The sequence below is a fragment of the Seriola lalandi genome, unplaced genomic scaffold (genome assembly GCF_002814215.2).
Source record: "Seriola lalandi dorsalis isolate HSWRI2012SDOR001 ecotype SW California unplaced genomic scaffold, Sedor1 jcf7180002054323, whole genome shotgun sequence".
Taxonomy (NCBI): domain Eukaryota; kingdom Metazoa; phylum Chordata; class Actinopteri; order Carangiformes; family Carangidae; genus Seriola; species Seriola lalandi.
Window position 1 is genome coordinate 43,926 of NW_019524876.1, and position 13,712 is coordinate 57,637.

At 41.6% G+C, this 13,712-nt stretch overlaps 1 protein-coding gene across 1 annotated transcript in view; it reads right to left on the reverse strand.

The window, feature by feature from the left end:
• Positions 1-13,712, reverse strand: part of khdrbs3 (KH domain containing, RNA binding, signal transduction associated 3) — a 95,763-nt gene that overhangs the window by 16,983 nt on the left and 65,068 nt on the right. Inside the window, exon 5 of the mRNA XM_023406982.2 lies at positions 11,204-11,384. Within this exon, the coding sequence (XP_023262750.1) occupies positions 11,204-11,384 (181 nt within the window). The remainder of the gene's footprint in view (positions 1-11,203; positions 11,385-13,712) is intronic.

Genomic DNA, 13,712 nt, shown 5'->3' on the forward strand with positions numbered 1-13,712 from the left:
GTGCAACCCACCCAGGCCCCCGCCAAGAAGAACATCAAAGGGAAACCAGTGCCGCACCCGTCCTAATTTGGGATAAATGGGACTTACGTTCCACAAAAGACGTCGACCCCTTGCGACACATCTCTCATCCCCCACACACTTCCTGGCTAATTCCATCTGCCCCTGATTTGCATGCTTGAAATGAACGTCTGTAAGATTTAGCAGCGGCAGAAAATGCTCATCACATCAATATTATTATTAAGGCCCTAAATCCTGATTAGAAACATGCATTTGCCAAATGACAGTATTTGAATTGACTCTTTTATCTTTAATCCTCCAGTAACGAAGTATGTCTGAAGGAACTACACGTGACTCTCAACAAAGATGTCATGAGACTTCCTTGTTTCTTGTTTTTGAAATATTAGGTTTGGTGCAACAGTTGCTTAAAGGTCCCATATTTTACAGGTTTCTTGTGTTGATCCATAAGAAGATATATTTATGATTTTAAGAGCCAAAAGGCATCTCAGTGTAGTTCTACATCTCCTCTCTCAGGTTTCTCTCCGGAGCTCTCGTAACAATAAGTCGATGAGCCAATCAGTAGAGAAGCTCTGAGCCTCATCTCTTCTGATTGGCTGATTGTTTCATGAGCAATCGGATAAAAACATAGCAGATTTCAGGAAAATACTAAGAGAAACCAAATCCTGCAAGGTTGGATGGCAGGTCCAGGGGAGCAGGACTCGGGGCGTGACTGAGAGCAGCGTCTGCTTCATTGTGACATCACAAAGTTACAGAGCTCATGATGACTCGTCTTAAGGCTCAGTTCCTGAATACAGGCTGTGTGCATTTCTCTGTGGACTGAGCACTCTGACACTTTCACAGTATTAATATAGAACTTAAACCTGCTTTATAATTTAAAAAAATCACGGAAATGTTTATACAATACGGGACCTTTAAACATTTATTTTCTTAAACTGTGGCAGGTGCATTACAGAAGTCCATTTTATATCCTCAAACCTCTCCTTGTTCCTCCCATAGAGTGGTATTCAGGACTTGTTTGTATTCCTGTTGTTGTTTGTGTGAGTGGGAGGTCCGTTGGTTTTTGCAGAGGTCTTTCTCAGCTCTCTTTTATTTGTCTAGAGGTAGCTTAAAGGGAATTCAAGTCCCTCCTGGCATTTTGTAGTTCTGCAGCTACAAGACCTTTTGCAAAGTCGACAATTCCCCATGCTAATGCAGGGACTAAGTTTAGTCAATAACTGTAGTTTTCACAATGTAAACCCCTTGAACCCCTCCTTTGAAAAACAATACAAATGGCTGTTCTCAAAAAGCAATGCAATTTTGTCAAAAAGGCTGTAATTAAAAGCACTTTTCAACCGGCAGATAAATTGTAGACTTTGATTTGCAATTTCCCACCATGACCTCTTTCCTGTCAGTTGAAACACAAAAGACAAAATAATTACCCTGGCAAATTTTGAATAGTTCTTGGCAAAGATAATAACAATGACAACACTGACGACAGTAAAAACATTTTAATATTTGTTTGTTAAGATCTGTAAGTGGCAAATAGAGGGGAAGTGGACTGTGGAAATGATTTCTGAACAAGGTAATCTCAGAAAAAAATGCATCAGCAAGAAAGTCAATGTGTCTTTCGGAACATTTGTAGTTTTGTTTAAAGTCCCAGAATAAAAAAAATAAAAAAAATAATCCATGTTACTGCACAGCTTAACATAATCAAGCTGCTATACAAAATAAATGTGACCATTGTGAAGCTCATAATGCTCCATCATTGTTATGTTTTGAGATTTATTCAACGTAATGGTGATTTTTTTGGCTGTAATTTGAGTCATTTTACGTTGCATAATACTGTATCGTACAGGCATTACATGCATTCCTGATTAACATCTTCAGTTTGCCTTCTGTAAAATGAACCTCTCCCCGACATGTAGCCATCCACTGCTGATGATAAGTTCCTTGGTGTTGTTACATATTGTGGAGTTTCTAGCAGACAGACTGAAAATCTCTGAAGCGTGGGAACAGAAAAGATAACAAAGCTGGTGCTACGTGCAGTATAAGAGTCAGGGACGGCGTGCCATATATTCACAGTCGACTACCAATTAATTCAATCAATTAACAAGCGGGCGTGGTGGAAAAAAAAAGAAGCAGCGATACAATAATAATAATAATAATAATGTCGTCAGAAGTAAGTAAGAAGTAAATATTATATATTTATATAATATAAATGATATAATATGTCAACCTCCTGCACTAACAATAAAAGTTGGACATGTCAAACCAGACCCTACCCAACACAATTAGACAACATAGAATTTGGATCCGGTCTGACTCGGGCCCCTCTACTGATAAGCAGTGCTGAACAAATCCTAACAATATTCACTCGTAGATACAGATATGAAATAATACGACGGCCCTGCTTGATGGATATTAATAATCATCAGTTTTATTCTGATCTGGCACGAGAAGCAGGCCCGATCATAAATATGTATGAGATTAACATCAGACGGACGAGACTGATACTGTACTTTGTAGACTAAGTCAACCAACCCCATGTTCTCATCATCTTGTCCTGACATCTTGGTCTTTGGGGATAAAGTATGACTGAGTTCTTGCAGTAGCTCTCAGATAATCTCAGTAGTAGTTCACAACACTACAAAGAAAAAACAGTGGCAGCTAGAGTTACTGTACAAGAAATTACAAATGTTTTTCTTTAAAACTGCTGGATTTATCTCCCACATCCTGTGCTGGGAATCAGGTTACAATCAGCTGTATTTTATCAATGAACTGTTAAGTATTTAAAAGTGGTGGAAAAAAAATACAATGCAATTTGCAATTTGTTCAAAGTTGCAACTTAAGTCGGTAAAAGGAGTCTCCTGCGCTTCAGCCCCTCCACTGATGGAGGTCGGCGCTCTCATAGCAGGGTACAAGTGGTTTGATGGGCAACTTCTGAAGGACTGAAGCCAAACGAAATACTGGAGCACACGATTCACTTTAACGTTGTCACAACAACAAGACAAAGCACTCACAGAAACATTAGCTAAATTTAGGTGATGAATGGGAAAAAGCTGTGGAGGTCAATCAAGGTCATCGCTTTCCACAGCCTCAAGATAGCAATGCGCCGACAATGTGCCTGACCACGCGCTCAGATGGACGCAAGTGTATTTGCTATTCAAACTACATGGGTGTTGGGCGGGAAAATGACAGTTGGTCTGAAACTAGCCAAGACACTTGTGTTGCACTTTGCACTGCTTTGCGCCGGGTGTATGACTTTCCTGTCTCTCTCTCTCTCTCTCTGTGTCTGTCAGAATAAAGGTGAAATGTCTCTGTTGCACAGTACCTACTGCACGCTGCAATAAACACACATGGTTATATGAATTTTGAATGGCGGGAATCTCAGCAGGACAAAGAGTAAAATCATTGTAGCCCAGGTCGGGAAAGGAGGCTCTGTTGTCAAGTGAGACACAAAAACATGAAGAGAGTCAAAACCTGTACAAGATGACACAGTCAGCTGTCTCCACGGGTTACTACACACTAACCACAGACTTTTTCTACACATCAAATGAAGCCATAGCTACGCTTTGCTTCTTACAGACACGTGACAATAAGACTAAAGAGAGAGTGTATTCTGTTAATGTGAGTTTAAACCTCTTGATGACACAATGCTACGTCTCTACTAGTTTACTGCATATGTACAAAACTGATGTCAAAAGGTTAAAAAGAAGAAAAAGAATATAAATGTAAACATCATGCACTGCAATGAAAAAATGAATGCTGTGCTGTTTATTATCAACAAACTCAATTAGCACTGCTAGCATCTAGTCCAGCTGGACTATATATGGAGAGTGAAACTTGTGAACATTACAAATTAACAGTAAGTCTAGGCACTGCACATCTTGGCTGCTTATAAATAAAATCTGATTTGAAAAGAAAAAAAAAGAAAAAAGAAAGTTCATGAGGCAATCAGAGACACAGACATGTGATCGCCTTTAGGGGCTGAGTTTTCAATGGTTAATGACACAGAGCAGCGGTGACTGTATCATGAAATGCTGGCAGGAGCAAACTGAAAAGGTGGGATTAATTAAAAATAATGAGCTGCGTGGGCCGTACCAGTCATATAAGCGACTGATATCACAAACTTTTATCACAATTTAATACGACGTTGTTTCAGTGGAACAAGTTTCACTGCTGAAACCCCGCAGAGATCTGAAAACATGCAATTTCAAATATTCAATTTGATTTGTGTCTGAATTGACTAAATGAATTCTCTTGTGCATGAGAAATAATAATTAAATGGATTTTTTACATACATTATTATGTTCCTTAGCTATGGAGACAGCAGGGGGTGTTGCTATAACACAGCATGTCTCAATTGAAATGTTGTTTAGTTTTCCTCCTCATTAGTAACCTGTAGCCTCTTATTTGAGCTGCAATATCGTTTACTGATGTACAGAGAATTTCTTGTGAGAAAACAAATAGACCGCACCTGATGAATAAAGTTTGCTGCTTCAGTCTGACGTGAACATTATGGGGGAAAATATTATTAATGTTATAAAAGGAAAGAAAATACAGAGCACTCAATGTGCTTATATTTCTATAATGTTCCCACAGGGACTCCAGTCTCCAGTAGAGCTTTGTGACTTCACCTTGACATGCTTTTTAATCATTTCATGTAATTCATATTTAATATTATGGCATTTAACAATAGCTCTACTTCTCTGTCATTCAACATCGATTTTACACCATGTGACTATCTTTTATTTGATCTGTTTCCTCCATTTTTTTGTACAGCTGTGAAGATTATACTGTTTTCCACAAGTGGAACAAGTGGAATATTTAAGAGGGAGACTGTTTGATCCAGGCTGCATTTATACAGGGATTTTCATCCAAAACACTGTGCAGTTTGCCTCTCATTCACCCATTCACCCACACCGTGCAAGGCACCGGTCTCAGCCTCAGAAGCAGTTTCAGCTCATGGACAGTTTGACATGCGGACAGGAACTGGCAGTCAAGCAGCCTTAACTTGGATTTTATTTTGCCAGTTCAGTCTGTGCATCATGTCCAGAGGCCGTCCGCACACAACGTCAGGGCTGCGCCCAGTTGGGGTCTTAGAGACAAATTTAATGTTCAGCATTACATGATTTCGTGTAATGAAAACATGCTACCACTGGCTGATTTTCATCACTAACAGCCTTAAAAAATCAGAAAGACCTACCGGCGGCCCCTGGAGGCAGAAATTTTGCCCCATTACACGTCATGGTAATAAGGAGTTGGACGAAATGTACAACGTACTGATGACGCTGCCAAAGAGAAAAGACCACAGGGTCGTTAAGATCTTAAGTCTTCACCCACTCTGAAGCATGAATTCCACGGCAATCTGCCAAGACGACACAGAGGACATTTTGTTGCTGCAGAGTGTCGCTGCAGGAACATTTGAAGAGTAGCCAAAATGCTAAGGGTTCATCCTCTGGCGACTGTGACTGTACTTAACTTTATGGCAATCAACTACTTCTTGTGACCAAGTGGGAATTCCTCCATGAACATGGAGCTTGGGGAAAGTTTGCACGGTTGGTAAAACATTAGGATTCACCCTCCGGGGACCATGAATATCCAAAACCGATTTCACTGGAGTCCCTTTCAATAGATTCAGAGACAGACAGACGGTTGTAGGTCGAAGCAAGAAAATGTGAAAAAGGTTTGATCTCTTGAATCCAGGCCTGTCAAGAAGAAGCTATGTAACCAAGGTGAAAAGTCCCATATCATAGGAAAAGATTTCACTGGTTCACTGCAGTTCCAAGGTGAAAATACGCAGTCAAGTAACTGACTGTGTATTTCACTCATGATATATCTTGTATTATATCAAAGGTAAAAAACTTCACCAGAGGCGGTTTTTAAATGTGACTAAGACTAAAAGTGTGTCTGACACAGACCGACCAACATCCTGACAGCTGCAGGCCACTAACGAGGCAAAACCAGAACATGCAATACGTCATCCAAGACCGAACCACCGTCTGAGCAGATGTGATTAATATCTCTTTCCACGCGTGGAAACCATTTCTGAATCAAATCATTCTGATTAAACCTTTCTCTTCGCTTCCTCCCATTGACAGTTCTCTGTCATAACACACATTACTCTGTTGCTGATGCAGGCCACATATATTGTTAGCGGGGCAGGAATTACACACCCTGATTAGTTTTCAGCACAAGCCACGTGCCATTTGTGTTAACCGAGTCCTCGTCTCATCTCGACGGTGAGTCTATCTAGGTGCTGTCCGCTCACATTGGACAACAACTGCCCGGTATTAAGGACCACATTAAACTTTTAACTACGGCACCTTATTGCCATTTATTAGAGCCGCTACTCTATAAATGAGTTACAAGCCAGCTGAGGGGAGAAACATGCTCGGTTTATAAATCACGTTGGCACTTTTAATATAATTCTTTTCTTTGGTGTCTGACACATGAGCGGGGCCACTATAATATCTCATGTGTTGCTACTGGTAGATCATTTACTCAGAATATCTTGGAGAGCACAATAGCGCAACAATGCTGCAACAGTGCTGTGTTTCCAACACTAAACAGGATTAGCGTGACAGCGAGAGGTTGAGGGAGGGAGGAGGGGTGAGTAGAGACAGAGAAGGGAGAGAGAGAGAGAGAGAGCAGCCCCTAAGTGAGTCTTTCATTTGTATGCCAGTGGATGGCTGAGAGGTGTGTTGTTAAAAGATAAGGACTGGCCTCTGAGGCCACTGAAGACTAACAGAGGGCCTGGCACTGCATGTTACAACAGCAGTATCACAGCCGCTCCTCTGTGCTCTACAATACCATTGTAACAGATAGGATGCCACTGACACCCAGAGCAGGCTTTTCAGGCACTGGATTTGTTTCCTGCACACTGTACTAAATCCAAATGAGTGCAACAATACACTGTCCTGTCCTCACCTGCCGCGTGGATCCAGGTGTCACAAACGCAAACAACAAAGCAAGAAAATTAAGCAAATCAAAAGATGAAGGAAAGCCTTGTTCTTCCCAGACGACTAAATTACAATACCATCTGTTCAAAGAAAAATGCCCTCGCCTCCGTACAGCTGTGCCACACGCTGCTCTTAACTTCTTAACGATAAAAGCAAAATAACACCCTATGATATTGCTCTAAAGAAAACAAATAATCCAGCACTTGCAACCCTCGGTCATCTGTCTTGGTCCAAAATTTCTCAAAGTAGCTTTGTGTCATTTATTCAGCTTTTCCTGCCAGCATATTTCAGAGAGCTGAACAGGCTGGAATTTGCTGAAGCTTTTCCGCTGCAGGGGTTGAAATACTACTCAGGCTATTAGATTGAGGATGCCAAAAAGTTGGCCCCATGCATCAAGTTGAAGTATCACTACCCTGTGTTACGCTTGACAAATGTCTCGGCTTTCCCTTCTGTTATTTTACCACCTTTGGTTTTGATCTTGGCCAAGTTTTAAATAAAGTCTATTTCCATCTGCCAAGTATTATCTGAGGACTTCGTGTCATTTATGAATTAACCCTGCAGAGACACATCCGCACTGCAAAATGAAATTCAATATCACTGTGTCTGATGAAACTAACTGTGCTTGACTGTACTTGCTTCTGGGGGGGGGTGGGGGTGGAGCCAGACGACAGGTACACCCTGTCAGTCTATCACAGGGCCAACACATACACATCCATTCACATTCACACCTACACATAATTTAGACTCATCCCTCCTCCATATTTTTGGACTACATGCTAGATTATCAGATTTCGATCCTCTGGACACCATGAATGTTTGCACCAAATTTTTTACGCCGATCCGTCCAATAATCACTGAGATGTTTCATTCTGGACCAAAGCAGCGAATGACCCACAGTCTGACATTGCCATTCCCTCCAGTCATGCTGCTAGCATGGCTAATAAAAGCAATTTGCACCACAAAAACAAATTACAGCTGCCTTTTAAATGGGGAATTTATGGATGATTCACATTTGCAAGAGATAAAATATAATTTAATTTCCCATACAATTATTACAAATCACAGGTTTTGTCCCATTTGAACAGGTTTCAATCTTATCTTCATGACTGGTCTTGTCTGCCGCACCAGTTGCATGCAGCTTCTTTATTACTGTATCTGAAATATTTTCCTAACCATTACACCCAATTTGGATTAAAAGGGCTGCAAGGACAGCACCACAGAGAAAACGACTCAATTAACAACGCTTGGCTCTCTACAGGGCCGGACATGCAGAGAAGTGCCTGAGGGGGATGAGGGTTTTTTTTTTTTAAATGCTGTAACAGTCAGCAAGGATCCAACAATGCTCAGAACGGATTATTGTATCTGGAGGATTTAACATAAATAATGCAGCCCACGTGCATTGCACATTTCTTGGTCTTCACACCCAAGGGAATTAAGCTTCTGTGTAAACAGAAACAAACACAGTTGCACGAACACACAGCTCTAGATTTAGCATGAAAGTGAAGTTCTGCTACTTTGATTAGCCACTTTGATCAGTTTCCACTTTGGCAGCGTTCAGACTGCAACAAAAAGATGACATGCACCCTCGTTTCTGAATTGAGAATTACATCATGTTTAATTCTTCTCCAATGGGATTAGCAGCAGGTAAGACAGAGATCTCTATGCGCCTAATGAATTACATCAAATGAGATTTGGCTGCAATCATAGTAACCATTCAAGACTGATGGGGCTGCCAAGAATGGATCATGGGATAATAACATTTCTGTGATTTTGTTTGGTAACAATTGGATTCAGAGTAATTTGATACTGATACTTCTAGTACAAACAGAAGCTTTAACAGAGGTGGATTATGTAAACCAAAACAAAAAACATCCAGACAAAGATACTGTACTCCCATGCGTCATCGGGACAAAATCACCTAGAGGTAACCCAGGCCTTGTGTCTTTTGTCAGAACAAGAGGGAAGAAGAAAAACGCCTCCAGCTGAACAAATGTTTTCGCCCGTGGCGATGCAGCGCAGCAAAGACAAATGGCGGGGAACATGCATACGAGTGAATACTAAGCAGTGATAAATGAAGGCAACAAATGTGCAAACAAGAAACATCTCTCTGTCATTTCATTGATGAATACAAGCGCCTATTTGTCAGCACCCGATGGAGAACACTTGTCCTGGGATGGTGATATATTCAGATAATACAGAGCAACTCATTCAGCCTCTAATTTGCAGCGATGTGGTTAGATTTATCATCTGGCAGATGCTGGGGGTCTCTTTTTTTTTTTTTTTTCTTCCCCCCACTCAGATACACAGGTGCAGGTGTCGGGGGATGCAGTTTACAACTGTGACAATGATGGGAAACAGCTGGTCCAGGAGTCATTCTCTACGACCTCCACGCATTTGAATTGCAACCTCTGAATAAACCTGTCAGATGTGGTTAGGTATGGGCTGCTGGGGCAATTTTCCAACGCGGGCCACCTCCTCTCTCCTTCTATCTGCTAAATATGCGATGTTGATGCTGTGGTCCCCGGGGAACTTGCCTTGACAGTGCGGCAGGAGACTCTCTTGGCTAATGCACAAAGGCTCTGACTCTAAGCCTAATATATTCATCTCTGGCAGCTGTTGATATTAGAGCCAGGCCCCCATAAGACTGTGCAGGTAAGCTACAGGACCAGATCACAATAATGGCTACAATAACAAATTCACACTCTTTATGCAGACACATGATGTATCCAGACAAACAACTAAATATGATGGGTTTGAATTCAACTCATACAGGCTCATATTGAAGCGTCCATGTAGAGGAGATATTGTGCTGAGAGGGGAACAGTTCACCCAAATTATAACACAACATGTTTTCTCACACGTAGTGGTGCGTGGTCACGTTATTCTGCGCTGGTGTTTTGTGTTGTCTGTCTGTAATGTTTGTGCAGACAATCCGACGCACCGGAGATGAGTTGAAGTTCATTTTTGATGCTCAAAATATTGAAAACACATTTAAGAAAGCAGCAGCAGCATGTGTTTGCAGACACTTTGTTCCCGTTACTGTGGATAACCTTGCCGAAAGAAATAGTCTCGATTATCCAAACCAGCCGAGTCTTTATAGTGAGCAGTTTTAGTGCAACGCTCCAAAAATATTAACTAATATTACTTGCATTTGGGGGATAGTAATGCTCTAAGTTTCATAACTTTTTGAAGATGTAAACAACAGAGTCATTGATTCAGCTGTGGGCTACAACTTCAGTCACATTCTTTTGGCTAAATTTGCACCAATTTTGTAAAATTGTCACCATTCAAATGATGCCAAATTAGCAACGTATCCATCAATGTACACACAGCTGTCACTGCATTAAAACAGGACGATCCTCAGGGAAGTCTTGCTTTGTAAGAAACATTTCTTTTCTATGATTTCCAAGCGGATTCATGAATGCGATGGATGTCAGATCAGCGATCGGGCAAATAAGGGATTTAAGGTATTTGATTTGTCTCCATGCAACTGCTGACCGTGTTGGTGCTTCAGCCAAATCAGCAACCAAACTACGACAGCTAACCTCTGGTTGTTTTCAGGACACCAGAATGAGTCTGATCCCTTCAGCCCTCACAGTGTCTTTACCTCCAAATATCACAGTTTGAAAACCTTTTAAACAGTTGTTTGGGAAATCTCAAAATCTGGAGGATAAAATCAAAAGTGTCTCTCCAGATGCAACAAGAGGTAAAACCTGCAAGAATGAATCAATTGTACAACAACAATCCTGTTACCAGACAAGAACACTGGAACCCTAATATTGATTCGATTTACAAACATGGCTTATGGCTCATTTCATCAGCCATTAAAATACTATATACTAAAAAATTCTCAAGTATGCAGGAAGAAATGTCTCTGAAGACCCAGTGAGCTGACGGGAGACAAAATCCCAGTCCACCCCTGCGCTACACGTCCATCCACCACCGTGACCACACCCTAACTTTCCACCTTGCTACGTAACGGACAGAGCTGTCTGCACTGACACTGAATACTGGCGCTTAGTCTCGTCAGATGATGAAGAGTCTCACACTTACTCACACGTTTTGCTGTTAGTCATCGGTGGGCGACCACACTCATCCCTGTGTCTGGCTTTTTTATTTTTACTGCACTCTGATTCATCTTTGTTATTTGTCAAAGCTACAAACAGCTAAAGCACAATGGATACAAGTTCTCAATGGTGACTTGGTCTTTGACCCCATTTAGGTTCTCACATTTATGTACTTACATATTCTCCGTACGTGTCCTGAACTATGGGAGGAGCCGGTCGGTATCCGGCAGCTGGCGGGGCGCCTCTGGCTCTCTGCACCCCCCTCCCTCTGGAGGATGGAGCCCGGCTGGGTGGGGCTCCTCTGGGTGCCGCTCCTCGGGGCACCGCTGCATGCAGGGGAGGAACTCCTCCTCGACTCCTGACACAAGACACAAACATCCGCCCCAGGTTTAGATCAAAGAGTCTAATTTCTATCTAATTCCGTTATTCTGTTAATTATTGGAGGGAGAAATAGTTTGGTTGGATCCGATAACACACTGCATACTCTCTTTCTACACAACATGTTCGTATGATAAAGCATTAAAAGATAGTATTACAAGGACACTATTATATTTCATCAATATGAGATGCCCGCTGCATTCCATGTCTTTATGATGAGGCGCTGTAATTTATTATGTTTGGAGTCAAGCTGCCTCGTCTACTTCCACTTCCAGTAAGTGATTTCCACCAAGTCGATGACTTTGACGATGAATTTGATACATTCAGCGTCAGGTTTATATGAGTAGGTGGAGAAACGGGAACAGCGAGGATGGAGGGCAGGTTCCTCCAGTCGAGAGAAAGTGAGTCACGTTCATTACTCAAAACACAGCATGTCTTGTGGCTGAATTGCTTTTCCTGTCTATTAAGGAAAATGTAGAAGAAAAAAAAGCCAGTTCAGTGATGGATGTGTGTTGATTTTTAAAGGTTCTATATTGTATAAAGGTAGTTTTCCATGTTTTTTTTTTTATAAAGCTGGTCTAGGTTCTATATTAAGACTGTGAAAGTATCAAAGCCTCAGCCCACAGAGAAAAGCTCACAGCCTGTATTCAGAAACTGAGCCTTAAAACCAGCCGTCAGGACTTCTGGAACTTTGTGATGTCACAACAAAGCAGTCACAGCTCTCAGCCACGCCCCAAGCCCCGCCCACCTGGACCCACCATCCAAACCTTGCAGGATTGGTTTCTCTGAGTGTTTTTACCTGAAATCTGCTTTATTTTTATTGGATCACTCAGAAAACAGTCAGCCAATCAGAAGAGAGGCTCAGAGCCTCCTCTCTTCTGATTGGCTCACAGACCTGTTGTTATTAGAGCTCCAGAGAGAAGCCTGAGAGAGATGTGAAACTACATTGAGATAGTTTTGGATATCAGATATTGTGGAGCACATTTCCGGGGTTTGCTTTTACCTTTAACATTTAGGTAAACAAGCTTTTTTCTCTCTGCAGAGAAACTGCCACTGTTACTGTTGAGATACTGATCTCTACAGTCATCCAGATGAATTAACACAGAACCCGGAGTCAAACCTGCTCTGTAATCAAAATGGAAGCAAAGTCAAGCCGCTCTGTTGGAAATCAAAGGCAGTCTGACCTTGTGGTTTGGTAAAATGTTGTCTGGGCTTTTTACACTGACTGAGCTTTCTTTTAGAAGCAGTTAACTGATCTGAAGCAGCAGCAAAAAACCACCAAGGTTGCTCTCCAGGTCATTTTCTTTCTGTGCTTTCCATTTCAGCTGTCAGCACACTGCATGGGTGAAACATCACACATTTGGGGCAGAAGGACAAAAAAAAAAAAGAATTCTTTAATTCTGACTAACAAGGACAGCGGCGGATGTTTACATGATAAAAATTGGACCACCCTCAAGCAGGGAAAAAAAAGTACTGAGAGTCGATTGTCCTTTAAGAGCTGGACTTTATTTCCAGCAACAACTCCAGTCAAAGTCAAAGCAAAGAGGAAAAGGTGACGGCCACAAAGTCTCCATCCAGAGCTTGATCAAAATCAAGCACATGTGAATGTGAATGTGCACAAAACAGCACGCGACTTCCTGTGTAGGAGCCTGTGGGACTTCCCGTCTTATCACACTCGCATTAGGCATGGTAAATGCTAATTATGGTGTAATTTAAAACACAGCCAATTATATTCTGACTCAGAGCAATACAAACACTCCATCTCAGTGACCTTGTTTATCTCAAAATCTGATGAAACGAAGTGTGTTTTCTTTTATAAACACAAAGAACAAACAAACGCTTTGTGATTTCTTTTTTTTTTTCTTTCTATTTTTAAAGCACAGCGTCAACACACACACACAGCATTAGAGTCTTCTAACGGCCATGAGTATTTTTTATTTGGAGACTTGTGAGGTCTCGGAGGAGCCGGCATTAGCGTTGTTTCACAGGGAAAGCAGGAAGGGAAGCGTCGACTAGCGATGGTTTGCATATAAAGGTTTTTATGCAAATGTGTCTTAGCTTTGCTGATGATTATGGACACCAGCACCTGCTCCACAGAACACCAGACACTGTTTTACCATCACCCTATTAAAGGTTCTTGCTCCCTTAATGACCAGTATAACCAGTGTCAGCACCCAGTAAGACAGGTCTCAGGTTAGATATGGCATCAGGACACAGAACCAATACGGTAAATGTCTCGAGGCTCATTTACCGAAGTGCCGATGATAAAATGAAGCTCCATATGTCAATGACTGTTTCTGTGGAGCGC